Consider the following 14,364-nt stretch of genomic DNA (forward strand, 5'->3'; position numbering starts at 1 on the left):
CTTCAAGATTACACTCAGACATACATGCACTGACTTGTCAAATACACAGATCCCATAGTAAAAATGACCCTCTGTCCCGGGACACACAAGTACTCAGGTCTTGTTCCCACGTCAAGTCTGGCTATCTGTTATGGTGCACAAAATACATATTATGGTTATTCACAAAAATTACAGCAATTTTATTTTTACACCCAAAGATTGTGGTGTTGATGTGTACTTGATGATTTCTGCTGAGTGGTAATTTCACCGTTTTCTTTCCTTCCTGCAGCAGTAACATGATCCGCACCTTTGACATGGTGCGTGTGAGTGGCAAACACTCCGGTTTGGGCTCACAGGGTTCCCTCAACTCCCTCGGCTACGGAGGCTCAGTGCACTCCACCCCCACCCACCACCCGCACACTCCCTCCCACGTGGCAGCCACGCACATGACTAACAGCGGCAGCGGCTATGCCATGTCCTACCTCAGTTCGCGTGGGTCGTCAATCTACTCTGGGGGTTCTGGCCACCCGTCCTTGGATTCTGGCGCAGACTCTGACGCTTCCATGCACACTGACTCTGAGGACAATTATCCGTTAGTATTGTGGAGCACCAGCAGGATGCCTTGCTACTCTAGTGCACCTTTTTTCTCTTCTTTTGTGCTACCTGAATTTGAGTCAGCCTTTGCTTCACCATGCTGCACCTTTAGAGGCATGAGGTGCTTCGTGTTTGCACAGAGCAGATTCTATTGCCAGATGTCATGTACAGTACTTGCTCTTCCTTTCACTCTATACTGCTCTTGAAGCATTGCCATGAGTGCCACAAAGAAAAGAAAATGTAGTCTTCATGATGCCTTGAGGAATAACTTCTTTACATTGTCTGACACAGAGGCAGCCACCTGGGTGTGCCTGGTTGGCCCGGGACACCGGACCTTGACTCCTGCCTGCGCCGCCTGCAGCCCGGGGACCGCTCCGGCACTCCCTCACAGTTCCTGCCATATGGCTGCCGCACCCCGGACTCCATCATGTCCACTGGTGAGTATGGCCAGGCACTGGAGACCAGATCACTAGTACTGGTGACTGTCCATACTTGAGGATCTTGTCTGTTTAGTAATGGCAGGACAGTAACTGATTTACCTTAACCTAACTTTTCTCATGCAGGGAGTGGAAAATCAGGCATGAGTTCTTATGGTGGCACCAACACCAATGACTGGAAGCTGCCACAGAAGCTGCAGATTGTGAAGCCCATTGAAGGCTCCCTCACACTGCACCAATGGTCACGTCTGGCTACACCACACCTCGGGGGCCTGCTGGAGGAGAGGGAGGGCGTTGCCATCAAGGTGAGCACACATGTCACACAGAAAACGGGGCGCATACACATTATATATGACAGTTCAACATTTAGTAAGTTGTGTTGTTAAAAACTGCTCATATTGACCTTCACATTGTGTTGCAGGGCGGCATGGGCACCGACCTGAACCTGGAGGTGTACTCCATGTCAGACCTGGAGGAGGACGAGCCAGAAGAGGAGAACCCTGGCAAGAGGTTCATGTCCACCTCAGGAGTGTTCACCTACACCAACTCCACCGTCCTGCATCCTGACGACCAGACCACCCCTACCCCAAGGTGAGATGCACCACACTTCTTCATGCTGTCTAACCCTCTTCATATATATTTTGAGGTTTAATTTTTTATGTGTATTTGTTTGATTTTATGTACAGTGTTTATTTTTGTGCATCTTCATGTAGTTTTACATCTGTATGAAGTAACTTGTGGCATATTTGTTTTGAATAGTTTTTTTTTTGGTATTTGTATCAGTTACCTTTTTTATACTAGACTGAGATTTCCTGTAAAGTGTGGCAGCGAGGATAAGACAACACACATCATCTCATCACAGAATGAAATTAGTATTCAAAGAAATCTATAAGATGAGTGTAAGAAATTGAAGAAGAAATAAGGTTCAAATTTTTCATTTATAGAGTTCTCTAAACTCAGATATATTACTAACTCACCACTCCTCTTCCCCAAAGTGTCCGCCAAGCTCAAGTGAGTGTGTTGCCAGCTTCCCTAGCTCACAGCACCACCACCCCTAGTACCCCCATCCGAGCCCCCTCTTGCCCCCCATCCCGCCGCGGCTCAACAGCCACCTTCTCTGTCAATACCGGCCTGGCCAAGGTCCTCAATGAGCGGGGAATGAACCAGCAGAGTGGCTTCTCCCCGACCGCCACACCAGCCAACAGCCCGTCAGCCTCCAGGCCAGGGTCCCCTGAGCCTGAAGGGTACAAGCTGCCAGGTGAGCATCATAGGCTTCTCATGTGAGGCTTTGGGCACTGCAGTCCTTTCCATGTCCAGCTGTCTGTGAAGTGTAGTGTTGGAATGTCAGGGTGAGAGTAAGAAAACTGAAGTGTGAGGATGAAGTGCATGACCAGGTGTTTTTTTTTTTTCATGTCCATCCCCTCTGAAGGAAGTAAAACTAAATCATGTCCTGTATAAGTATTAGTATATGCAAAGAAGGAAATGTTATGTGTGTCTAATATCATTTCCCCGCCAGGCTTGGAAGACCTCACCAAGACCTTCTACTATGGCGCCAGTCTGCTACGCCGCACCTTCTACAAGAATGACCCTTCAGCCCCCCAGTCCCCGACAGGCCCCCGGGTCAACCTAGTGGAGCAGGTACAGGCCATCGGCGTGGACCGCTTTGTGGGGCTGTCCGGCGGGGCACTTACTGTTGGCGGCGTTGTGACCTCCAGGCCAGCCACCTCCCCTCTCCTCCACCTCTCCAACCTCATCATGAGCAGTGCCAAGAGCAACATCTCCAGCACCACCACTGCAGCCGCCACCACCAACACCACCACCACAGACTCGGGCAACAACCGCCCCCGCACCAGTGGTGTGTCCTCCCCGCCCAAGGTCATGTCCCCAGGAGAGCGTCGTCCCACCCTGCCCTCTGGTGCTCCCATGGGTATTCCAGGTCACCCAGGATCAGGTCACCTTGACAACCGCCTCAGTCAGCTCAAGCCGGGCCAGCGGGCCGACCTGGGAACTGTTGGCGGGCGGCCCCGACCCACCACTCTGGGATCAGTGCCCCCACGGCCTGGTGCCAGCGCCGCCGACCTGAATGTTGGCACTGTAGGTTGGACCTCCTTTGGCCGCAAGGGTGGCCTGCTGTAGGCTGGTATTCCTTCTCCTCCTGGGTGCTGACCTGCTAAGTATTGTGATTGTAGATATCTTTGACATTTTTTAAAATATGATAAAAAGTTTTTAATTTAAAATGTAAACCTTTGGATCAAAGTTGCCTTCATATCCCACTGAAACATATAAATCGTTAGCACCTTGCAAACCAGGCTGTGGACTCAATATTCATTTCCCCTTTGAAAGACAGCATTCACCAATCACTTTTTGGACTAAAAATATTCAGTGAATCTTTTTAGGAAATAGAGATCTAGGATAAGGATTTATTTTAGTTACTGTGTAACTAGTCAGTATGGGGATCTAGGGATCAGAAATATTAATGGTGATATAGATTCATTTGACTGATTTTAATGATGGTTGTAGGAAACAGGTCCAGATATAACATGTACTGTACATAGTGTTAGTTTTGCTTCCCTTGTTTTGGGCCATTGAAGTGAACGGCACAGCTGCGGCCACACCACGCTTCCCACGTGTTGTTCTGTTACATGACTTGAGTTCAGGTTTGCTCAGTTTGTGGTCAATCAGTCAAAATTGTGCCAAATAATTTATAGGCGTTCTGATTCTGCTGCTTGGTCACCTCCCCCACAGCAGCTTGAGTGACTTTATTCAGGCGTGTGTATGTGTGCTTGTCTGTGTGTGCGCTTGTGTGTGTGTATGTTTGTGTGTGTGTGCTCAAAGTTCTATCAGACAACATACCGATTAACAAATGCATTTATTTACATACATACATATGTGAAGACTGCAACTGATACTAAAACACCCTTACTTGACCTTCATCTTCTCAAAACCAAACCATGTTCCCCCAGTCAGCCACGGCCTTCAAAGCATCACATGCCCCGGGGAAAAGAAAGGAATATTCCAATAGAGTAGAGGCAACACATCACACGGTTCCCCCTTTTGGTTGTACAAGCGGCAGAAGGGATCTCGTGATGGAGATCCAGGCCTTCTAGTCACAGCTGATGTTCCTTATGTTTTCCCAGGACACTTGTTTTCAAAGGACTTGATGGAATTGGCTCTCCCTCCCCATGATGCCCCCAAAGTCATTTGTTGTGTGTGTTACCCGACACATGCGTCCATTTCCCGCTTCATATCTTTCATTGAGGAATGGCACATTATTTCCCTGCGTTCCGTAATGTTGTTTCCCTCGCCCACTAGCGGCCCTCTGTCCCTACAGATGGCCACACTAGTGCCCTTTGCTCCTCCTGTTGTGTTTGGTCACGCTAACCTTTTGGTGGGTTGCTCTTCTGCTAAACTCTGCTGGTTAATTAGTTTGATTCCTGTAGTAATTGACATCCCATATTGCCTGGTTACTATTTACTTTTATTGTGTTGTTAGTATTGTTATTATTTTGGCTTGCATGTTGGGTTTTGGACATCTGAGTTACTGCCATCTGCATTTAGTAATGTGTTAAAGTTCAAACACATTTCTGATTTTCTAGTTGCAAACAAGTTGGACTCAAGCTTCTGAGTTGCATCCATAAGTTGATTCCAGTCCATTCATGCAAGAAATGAGTAAATAAGTAATTGTTGGCTGTCCTTGTTGAGTAACTTCAGTGGTTTAGCTACATCAGTGGTATTGCCATTATAGGTGGCCTAGTAAATTGAGTGGTTTAGTTTTCAGTAGTTTTGCCAATTCCTAACAAATTTTTGAAGGGTGACCCACCACAACAATATGACAGATCTTGGAATATCCTACCACCTTCATCCCTAATGCACAACTTTCATAACTATACGACTCCTGCTGAGCGTGTTTGTGTCTGTGTCCGCTTGGTGGACATCAGACCCATGGCAGCTGAGTCTCGTGGCCCCAGGGAGTCTGCTCCTTCCCCCAGTGTTCTGCCTGGCATGTGGCGCCTCTTGGGCTTAGTGTTGACAGCAACTTGCTTCTCTTAGGTAACTCTGCCTGGTATTCTTGGTTCAATGGGATATGTTTATTTTCAGCTCCTGTACTTATTACAATTTGTGCTTCATTTTGTATATATTGCAGTTAGTTTACTTAGTATGTTTTATTTCAATGGCAAAACTGTATCTCTAGGCATACAACAATCCCTGAGATGAACTGTACGTCCCTGTAATCAGTAGAACATCACCTCCCCCCTTTTTTTTTTTTTTTTCCACCTTGTATATATTCGACTTAGTTTTCATATACTGAGAAATACATATTCAATTAGATGGATTTGTTTTATTTAACCCGTGTGCATAAATGTAAGATACAGTCTATTCTTTGGCAGGAAATGTGTTGTTATACATCTGTGTTGAAATTCATGTACTTAATGAAAAAAAATTTGCTTATATTTCAGTTCTAAATATTGGAATGATTAAAAGGTATCGTGACGAATGATTGTGTCAATTCAGGTAAGGAACAGAGACTAAATTGCATGATAGCGATTGATTGAACATATATAAAGTACTGTCATTGCTTGAGTCATCAGCACGCGTGATGAACAATGAATGGCTTGTTAGATGACAGTCGCTTTGGTAGTTACTTGCGGTATATGTTCTGCAAACGTGGAAGTAGACATTAAGTGTGTATTAAAAGATTCGAAAGAGGAATGCAGTGTAGATGTAATAATTGGAGGAAAAAAATCTACCATATAAGAAATGACAAGTTAACGTCATGAAGAGTGGGCGGGGCGAGGCACGGGTGAGGCCAAGTTAGCTCGAGCCGAGATTCGAACTTCTTTGTGTTATTAACAATCCACTCTTCTTTATTTTCAAAGGCCGCAGTTAGTTAAGTTCTTAAGTGTTAATAGTTAAGTTCTTATGTGTGTTTTCCCAACTGATGATGCAGAATCGTTGTTAAACTATCACTAGAATCCTGAAAACCCCTTCAATAACTTTCATTAGAGCGTGCTGAAAGTCGAGACAGGATCCGAAACATCTGCGAATACTTGACGTCAGAGACTCAGAGAGGGAGACAAAGCAGTGCAGCGGCAGCCGGAGCGAAGGGAAGGTGTGCGGCAGACGCTGGGAGGATAAGCAGTATATTACATCCGATGAACGTGAGTATTTACCCATTCGTTTCTTAGTGGAATCGGGGATGTGCTGAGTTGAGGTGCTGTGAAATAAGAGGCCGGAGGAGAGACGGAGTATGTGTGTAATGTCTGAATGGAGGTGTGATGGTGTGGATAATTGATTGGTGGATGATTGGCTAGTTAGGTGGATGAGGGAGAGCATGGGTGGCTGTTATAGTTTAATGGATGAGTGCGTGGTTATAGATATGGTGGATGGCTAGTTTAGGTGGACCGTGAATGGTAAGAGCTGGGTGGCTGGAGGAAGTCGTCCCCTAGTCCTCCACACACCTCTACCACGCGAAGAATCGTTGGCAACAAATGGCTCATCTGCCGATATTGTACCATAGGATTTTACTTTGAACAATTTCGTTTTATTTTAAGCTTAGATTGCTCATTGAAGTTAACATGCTCCCTGTTCATTAGTAAGGATAAAACAATACCAGAAAGAAGATCCATCCTATAGCTAGTGTGTGGGCAGGTGACATTGATAATAGTGCATAAAATAAATACAAATAAAAAAAAAATCGGAAAGAGCCTTGCCATACTCGGTGCGCAGGCGGGAGTGTTGTGTGAACAAACTGCGTAGATGTTACGAAGCTTTGTGATGCTCTTGTAGCCCCTATGTCGTGATCAAGGTTGTTCACATATTACCGTCTCCCTAAATCTCCTCCGTGTGTTTGGTGACTTGAGGGTGTTTCTCGTGAAGTAGTGATGGTGAAGTCATTCAGAAGTTTGATATTTCTTTCCCGCCTTCGGCTTGTCTTTGAATAAAAACTCTGGACTCCGTACTCACCATATGACTGTAATGCCAGATTCTCTCTTCGGTAGGTTGGAGGTTACTACTTAATTATTGGGTAATGTGACTCTTATAGTATTTGTGTACAGCGAACACCTTGCACATGAACGCTGTGGGTGTTTTCATTACCATTTACGTAGTTATGTGGTGACTATAATAACTTGGCAGATGACTCTATAGCAGTGGTTCTCACTTTTTCATGAGCGACCCTATTTGGAACATTTCATTCCTTCGCGACCCATGATTGGTTCATATGTGATGAAGTTGTAGAATAAACAAATAAGAACGAAAGATTATTATTATGTTAGTAAATATAGTAAGTAGTGTATAAAGCAAGATATTATATAAATATACAACACACACACACACACACTACTCACACAAATGACTGCAAACGGCACAACCTCCCTCGCCTGCGGTCGGTGGAAAATAGACACCGCGCACGAGCCTGCATGGGCCCACTGCCAGTCCAACATACGCGTTTGAGTCATTCCTGTCAGACACACCATTACGTGGGGCCCAGGAGGAGGGAGGTGGGGGGAAGATGAACATACATAACAAAAGTAATTTGTGGTTAAAGAAGAATAATTCAATTAAGTAGCTGAAATACACTGAAACACTGAAAGCATGATAATGTTCCTGTGTCCCTGCGACCCATGCGACCCTGCATGGGTTCTCAAACCTTAGTTTGAGAACCACTGCTCTATAGCCTCACTCTTGTAAATAAAGGCTCAACACCTGTTTACTAGTAAACACTTGTTACTAGTAAACAAGTTACAGTTGAGATAAAGATTGGTAAGTTCTTGGTAAGTTCAGAGCGTAATAATTTGGAAATTGAGCACGGTGACCATTACCGACTTTTCTTGTGGTATTCATTCACTGGTATGTTTGATATCGTTATTTATTACTACAACTATTCGTTGATATTATTGTTAGTATTATTTTATTAACATGCTCTTTTTTTCCCAGGTGGAGGTCCCAACTGCCAGTGCTTAGGTCAGTGAAAGTTCTCACATGAGTAACAAGAGGAGGCAGACACCCACGAGCTCGTGCGCAACAAGGAGGCAGACATTCACGGACCTCAGTACAGCTAAGTAGCCAGTACACTACCTAGCAACCTCAACACTCACTGTGGACCGTTTCTCTAATTTGTAACTAGTTACAATTTTGTAATTCTCTCCATCCAGTTTGCCTCCCCATTTAGTACTTGTACACACACACAGATTCACAACAGAATACCAGTAGCTGTAGGTTTAAGTTGCTGGCTTAATTAAATGGATGATGTAGATTTTTCAACATGGAAGACGTCACAGGAATGAACACATCTGAGTTCAAGCAACAAATTTAGGTAGAGGGGGCAAGTGGTGCCACAAAAGGACAGAGCATCTCTAAGTATGTACAATTGAGGCAGGGGCTGATGGTCCTCTAATATTTTGTTTTGCTTATTACTTATCCCTAGATCATTTAAAGTACTACATGCCTGAGGATATAGATGGAGTGGGTTTGAGACAAACTTCCATTGCATCATAAGGACAAGGAATGCAGATTGATTAGACTAGACTGTACACAACTGGCTGAATACAGTTGCTGTTCAGGATCACAAAAACCAGAGTGTAGTGTTAACACCAAGATGGAAGTCAAGCAAACATGTTCAACCTGCTAAAAACCCTTTTATTTTACAGGTTCAGAAGTAGTCTTAATATGAAGTGTGGAACCTGGACAGTGAACATTCTAAGGTGCAGCAATGCAGTGAGGAACTTCAATGAGCAAGTGGAGATTTGAGAAGAATTGCCATGGCAAGTCCCACCTGTGAGTATATTGTCTGCCATAGTGCACCTCACACTGTATGGTCCAATCACTCAAAACTTGCAACTAGAGTATAAGCTACTTTTGTAACCTTATCATTGATTGTTGTGTGGTTCAGTCAGCCTTTCTCCACTTTAGTGTAGATGCTGGAACTTGTTCTTCCTTGCAAGATGAAATATCCTATGAGATGTATAAAAATAGAGAAAGTTGTGACTGACAGGATGACCGAGGTATTTAACCAGGTGTGGGAGGAGGAGAGAGAGTGCCAAGAATGTGGAATGAATACAGGGTGACTGCTGCATAAGGGAGGAGTAAGAAAGAGCTGAATTTTAGGGCAAATGCATTAATGAATAAGCAGGCAATGTGTTTTTAGTGTGTAGTGTTGAATGAGAGATTGTGTAAATGGATTAAGAGGGCTGGAGTGCTAGGTGAGGAACAAAATGGGTTCTGAGTGGACAGGGGAGCTGAGGATAATATGTTTGTGGTGAATTAAATGATTGGGAGAAAAAAGAAGCATAGTAAATGATTGGGAGAAATGTAGCGAGAAAAAAGAAGCATAGTAAATGATTGGGAGAAATGTAGCATCATGATCAAGACTCAATTATTGTCTAGTAAATTTTAACCCATTTGTATAATTTACTATTGGTATTAATATTATTAATATTTTTCTGCCCAATGATCTTGAAACCAAGTAAATATTGCACAAAATAAAGAAGATAGAGGGAAGAAAAGTAAGCCAGTCTGTATGGGAAAGTGATTGAGCCATGGGAAGAAAAGTAAGCCAGTCTGTATGGTTAAGTGATTGAGCCACTGAGTAATCTGTGGCATTACAAGACCAATCTGTGGCATTACAAAAGTAGCTTTGGTTCCAAGCTATGAGTGAATGGACTAATGCTATATAGTATGCAAGTTATGGCACACTCATCTCAAATCCCACAATGCACACAGCCTAGATGCTTTTCAGAGTTGTTGCACCAGTGCTGATGTGTGTGGCCTTGCTGTGCTGCTTCATGTTCCTGCTTGTCTTGAAAGTCAGGGAGCAGATTTCCTGGAATGTGTGGCCTTGCTGTGCTGCTGATCGTGCTTCAGCCTTCAGAGTCAGGAAGCAGATTTTCTGGAATTATAATGAACCAATGAACAGAGAGGGAGATGTAATAAACACATTTAGTAAAGAATTTTACTATAATACTAATCATACCTTATTCCAAAAAACTGACATCCACACCCCCCTGCCTCTTTCTTAAGAGCCCTGCAAATTTTTGTTGTTCAGTTGCATGTAAGTTACAGGCATACACTTCAGCTGGAAGCTGTGCATGGCCTTTGTGCTTGTCTGTCTCATTGGCCTCTGAGCCTGTGGTGGATGATATTCCTCACCAGGACACGGGGTCACTGACACAGAGGCTTCCCAGATTCCCCCAGGCACCCATCTAATACCCCCCATGGTGCAGTGGTTAGCTTGACTGGCTTTATAAATCTGTCTGCTCCTGTTTGAATCTGGTGCAGTCAATACTTCACTCATCCAGATGTTCATGCTTCCTTAGATTGGTCAATAAATGGGTACCTAGTGAAATTTGGGATGGGTGAACTGTGAAAACCCAGATGTCACAGTGGTCCTGTGTCCTGAGATAAGGGGCATCATCCAACACACGCTCCAAGTCCAACAACTGACCAGGCCACTCGAGCCATTAACAGCAAAGGTGCGTGTATGCCTGCATCTTTGCATTCACTGTAAATCCACAACTGAGAGAGGTTTTGAGATCGAGTAATGCTCAAGACATTTTACTCAAGCCAACCTACTGCACTGTCCAGGCAATACTATATGTATAGCACTACACTGTTTCAAAGCAGCTTGTAAAATTAAAGTAAATATTCATGGTAATCATATGTGAAATGCTAACACCAGAGTTGAGAGGCAGAGGCAGGTGTCATGGGTTAAGCCACCAATAATGAAAAATGATCATCTGTGGACGACAACCTGTGTGATCACTGAAACTACCTCTCATAAATTACAAATTTATCAAAACTATCAATAAACTTGTGAAAACCACACCACAATCACCACCACGGCAGATACTACTACACTTCTCCCTCCCAACCATTACTCCAAACCTTAGATAAGAAGTAAAGTCTCCTTGTTTGCCATTGTAGAGGTCCCCCAGGAAAGAGACGAACTGTATGTCATGCTTACCCAGCTCTGGAAGAAAAAACTAATTAGTGTCAATTTAATAGTTCCTGCTTTCAAAACAGCAGTGTGATACAAATTATGGACACAAAAGCCACAAGTTAGCCAATTTTTTTTTTTTTTTTTTCATCAATTTTGACGCAATGTGAAGGAGTTTTTGGCAAGTTGGAGAATTCCAGAACAGAAATATAAAGCTCGTGAGATTCAGGTGGTGGATTGCTCAAGTACCCTTTGTGGGCCACTTTTCTATCATGTATAGTATGAGAACATGCTGTCAAACCAAGGTTTGGAGTTTAGGTCGAGAAACAGTGAGGAACATGTGCCTCCATGCCAGACACTATCACCTCTGTTATGCCCTCAGCACACACAGACAGGTTTAACATGGAAGCAGTAATCGTTCCAAAGAAAATCGGCATGTTACGTCCTCAGGTCCCCCCCCAATTAGCAGAGGCAAAACGCCAGAGGCAATTCCACTTGGGGGGGATCCTGAGGACGGATTGGAGCGAGAGGACAAGACACAGACATGAGATTGCGATCGGAGGAGCCCAACGGAGAAGATAAGGTGACGGCACAGCGAGGATTAGAGGTTAGGAAAAGGTCAAGAATGTTGGGTGTATTTCCAAGACAGTCAGGAATACGAGTAGGGTGTTGGACCAGTTGTTCTAGGTCGTGGAGGATAGAATAGCTAAAGGCTAGTTAACCAGGATGGTCAGTGAAGGCAGAGGAAAGCCAAAGCTGGTGGTGAAGATTGAAGTCTCCAAGAATGGAGCTCTCTGCAAAAGAGAGGAATCAGAATGTGCTCCACTTTGGAAGTTTAGTCAAAGAGTTTCTTATTGTCAGAGGAGTTAGGTGAGAGGTAAATGGCACAGATGAATTTAGTTTGAGATTGACTCTATAGTCATAGCCAGATGGTAGAAATCTCAAATTCAAGAGCATGGGCATGACAGCAGGTTAAGTTGTTGCGCACATAGACGCAACATCCAGCTTTGCATTGAAAATGAGGATAGAGAAAGTAGGAGGGAACAGAAAAGGGTCTACTGTCAGTTGCCTCAGACACCTGACTTTCAGTGACGAAAAGATGAGTTTAGTAGAGGAAAAGTGCTGTTCTACAGATTGAAAATTAGATTTAAGGCCACAAATGTTGTGGAAGTTAATAAAGAAAAAGTTTAGTGGGGTGTTAAGACACTTAGGGTCGATACCAGAAGGGCATTCCAACCTGGGGATATTTGTGGTTCCCTCCCCAGATGAGAACTCCGAGACTGGTTTAGGAGCCGCCATATGTCTTTAGAGAGCAGGCTGTGACTGCCCCCTTGTGTTGGAAGACAGAGGGAAACATTCAGTGGGGTCACAGCTGGGTTTAATGGTAAGTTCACAACACCCCCTGATTCAGTGCTTTAGACCTCGCTGGGAGTAAATATCTACTGCAGTAACTGAACAATTTTTTTTTTTTTTTTTTTTTTTTTTTTTTTTTTGATCACAGTAGTGACTGCAAAACTCAATGCTTTACAGTTTCTACCAATTGTTTCTATGCACAGACCTAAGAAAAATGTTTAAAACCACTAAAAACACCCTACAAGTTCAGAGATCCCTGTCTCCAGAGGTATGTACTTTTTCTAACAATCACTGAAGCATATATACGAGTACAGTATGTAGAATGCCAACCTCATTTCCTGGTGAATTTCTCATATGAAAACTCTATCATTTGCCAAAAAAAAAAGTGCACTGCCACTCACTGTGTTGAGGGTGTAAGGGTTACTGTTACTGATGGTGTTCCATGAAAACACACTTGTTGTGAGGCTCTTCCATTCCTCTTTGTAGGCTTCTGTTACTTGGCTAGAAGGCAGACAGGCTGGCAGGCTCACTTCCCCTCTCCCACCTCATGGCTGATTCACGTAAACTTGAGCTTGAATAGGAAGTCGCCCAGTTTTGAATGTCTGTGAGATCTACGTAATGGCAGTCTCTCGCACACTCCTGTAAGAAGACAAAAGTGGGGAAAACTAAGCTTCATTTATCCTTCCTACCTCTGCCTGCACTAAATGTACTACGTGTCCCACCATGCGAGCACCAAGAAACTAATCTGAAAGCAGGATGAATAAGCCATCAGTTTTCATTGGGAGAATCAGAACTCTGTCAGCACATTGAAGGAAACTACCCCAACACTTAGTAATCATGCCTAGATGACCACCAAGCCCCAAGTGGGTTAAATCAGCCTTGACTGTCTTGTCACTACATTAGTGATTTCCAACTGATGATGTAGAGATTCAAATTACTTTAAATGCTAAGATCCGAGACACGGGGTCCTCCATACCGACGTGCTACATATTGCATGGAACTGTGATATTACTGCAGCTTTGAACACACAGCACACGGATATGGTGTTCCCTGTCTCGTTCCTCACTACTTTGGAGCATTTCGTACTCCATCTGTTATCTCTTGGAAACAAGTAATGTTTTCAGTAATGGATTTTCAAATCTGCACCCGTGACAGTGTGTGGTGTCAGCAACAGACGCCTGTTTTAATCAATTGTTTGCTTCTCTAACAATTTTGTGCGTGCTGGGTAAGTCGAGGCCCTAGAGGTGTGATAGGTAACACTGATTCGCTTCACGCATACACAAAATAATACGGTACAATTCACATGGTAATTCCAACACCTATTATTCCCCTGGGAGCCTCCTACCTGGGAAGCCCACGTACCGCCTGGCTTACTGGTAAGTGAGCGCTGTCATGTCCTCCAACTGGTCACCCCAAGGAGAGGAGCTTCTGAGCTAGTGGCGTGTGTCTAGCTACTGCCGAGCTCATGTTATGGCAATTATATAACAAGAGGAGTCTGATGCCTCCATAGGACATATTTCAGTTGCTGTTCAATTCGCAGCACACACGCCCCTGACCCTGAGCAGGTGAAGTTGCAATGGTGGTGGCTGAATTACATTTCTGACATTTCCTGGAGCAAACACATATGTGAGATTTTTCCCTTTCTTCCTATAACAGTAACATTTTCACAGAGAGAACAAACATGTCAGGCCGGTGCACCGCGACCATGCACTGCCTCACCTGCTGCCTCGTCCAGGGCTTTCCTCCTCAGTCCAGGCGGCGCACCTCGGTAACATCTCGCTCCGCGTCTTGCCTGGTGTCGCCCTGAGCTGCGGCCATCCTGAGTCCCGGCGAAATTCTGACGGGCCATCACACGCATGGCTGTTGCAGCTTGTCTGTCTCTCTGAGCAATGGCAGCATCCTTTTCTGCTGAGCTTCACCACATGTTTCGGAACAGTGCGCAGCGTAGTGCGCATGAACTGAAGTGTCCCTTGACGCGGTTATTTACGATTCACATAGATTAAACTATTTTCTCTTTTTATTTCTTGAATATTATACGATTCTGAGATCTTTACATAATCATATAAGA

General features: G+C 44.2%; 1 protein-coding gene and 2 long non-coding RNA genes across 16 annotated transcripts in view; 2 read left to right on the forward strand and 1 right to left on the reverse strand.

Annotated features, from left to right (window-relative positions):
* The window catches only part of LOC135089017 (trafficking kinesin-binding protein milt-like), a 188,756-nt gene extending 183,418 nt beyond the window's left edge, over positions 1-5,338 (forward strand). For 11 of the 12 annotated variants that reach the window (XM_063984158.1, XM_063984155.1, XM_063984153.1 and 8 more), the window contains 6 exons: positions 269-571; positions 865-1,010; positions 1,137-1,315; positions 1,432-1,601; positions 2,006-2,268; positions 2,527-5,338. In XM_063984158.1, the coding sequence (XP_063840228.1) occupies positions 269-571; positions 865-1,010; positions 1,137-1,315; positions 1,432-1,601; positions 2,006-2,268; positions 2,527-3,146 (1,681 nt within the window). In that variant the 3' untranslated portion in view covers positions 3,147-5,338. The remainder of the gene's footprint in view (positions 1-268; positions 572-864; positions 1,011-1,136; positions 1,316-1,431; positions 1,602-2,005; positions 2,269-2,526) is intronic. The other variant, XM_063984157.1, reaches the window with a different exon arrangement.
* Positions 5,339-8,651: 3,313 nt separating this feature from the next.
* LOC135089026 (uncharacterized) lies at positions 8,652-13,801 on the reverse strand. Of its 3 annotated transcripts, none has more exons than XR_010261368.1 (4): positions 13,671-13,801; positions 12,698-12,935; positions 10,892-10,976; positions 8,652-9,896 (listed from the first exon to the last, which is right to left on the reverse strand). It is a non-coding gene; the product is annotated as an uncharacterized LOC135089026 (long non-coding RNA). The 3 variants fall into 3 exon arrangements; XR_010261367.1 differs by having other exon boundaries at positions 13,659-13,786; XR_010261366.1 differs by having other exon boundaries at positions 13,642-13,764.
* LOC135089027 (uncharacterized) lies at positions 13,748-14,321 on the forward strand. Its single transcript, XR_010261369.1, has 2 exons — positions 13,748-13,861; positions 13,967-14,321. It is a non-coding gene; the product is annotated as an uncharacterized LOC135089027 (long non-coding RNA).
* The last annotated feature ends 43 nt before the right edge of the window (positions 14,322-14,364 follow it).

The sequence above is a fragment of the Scylla paramamosain genome, chromosome 32 (genome assembly GCF_035594125.1).
Source record: "Scylla paramamosain isolate STU-SP2022 chromosome 32, ASM3559412v1, whole genome shotgun sequence".
NCBI lineage: Eukaryota > Metazoa > Arthropoda > Malacostraca > Decapoda > Portunidae > Scylla > Scylla paramamosain.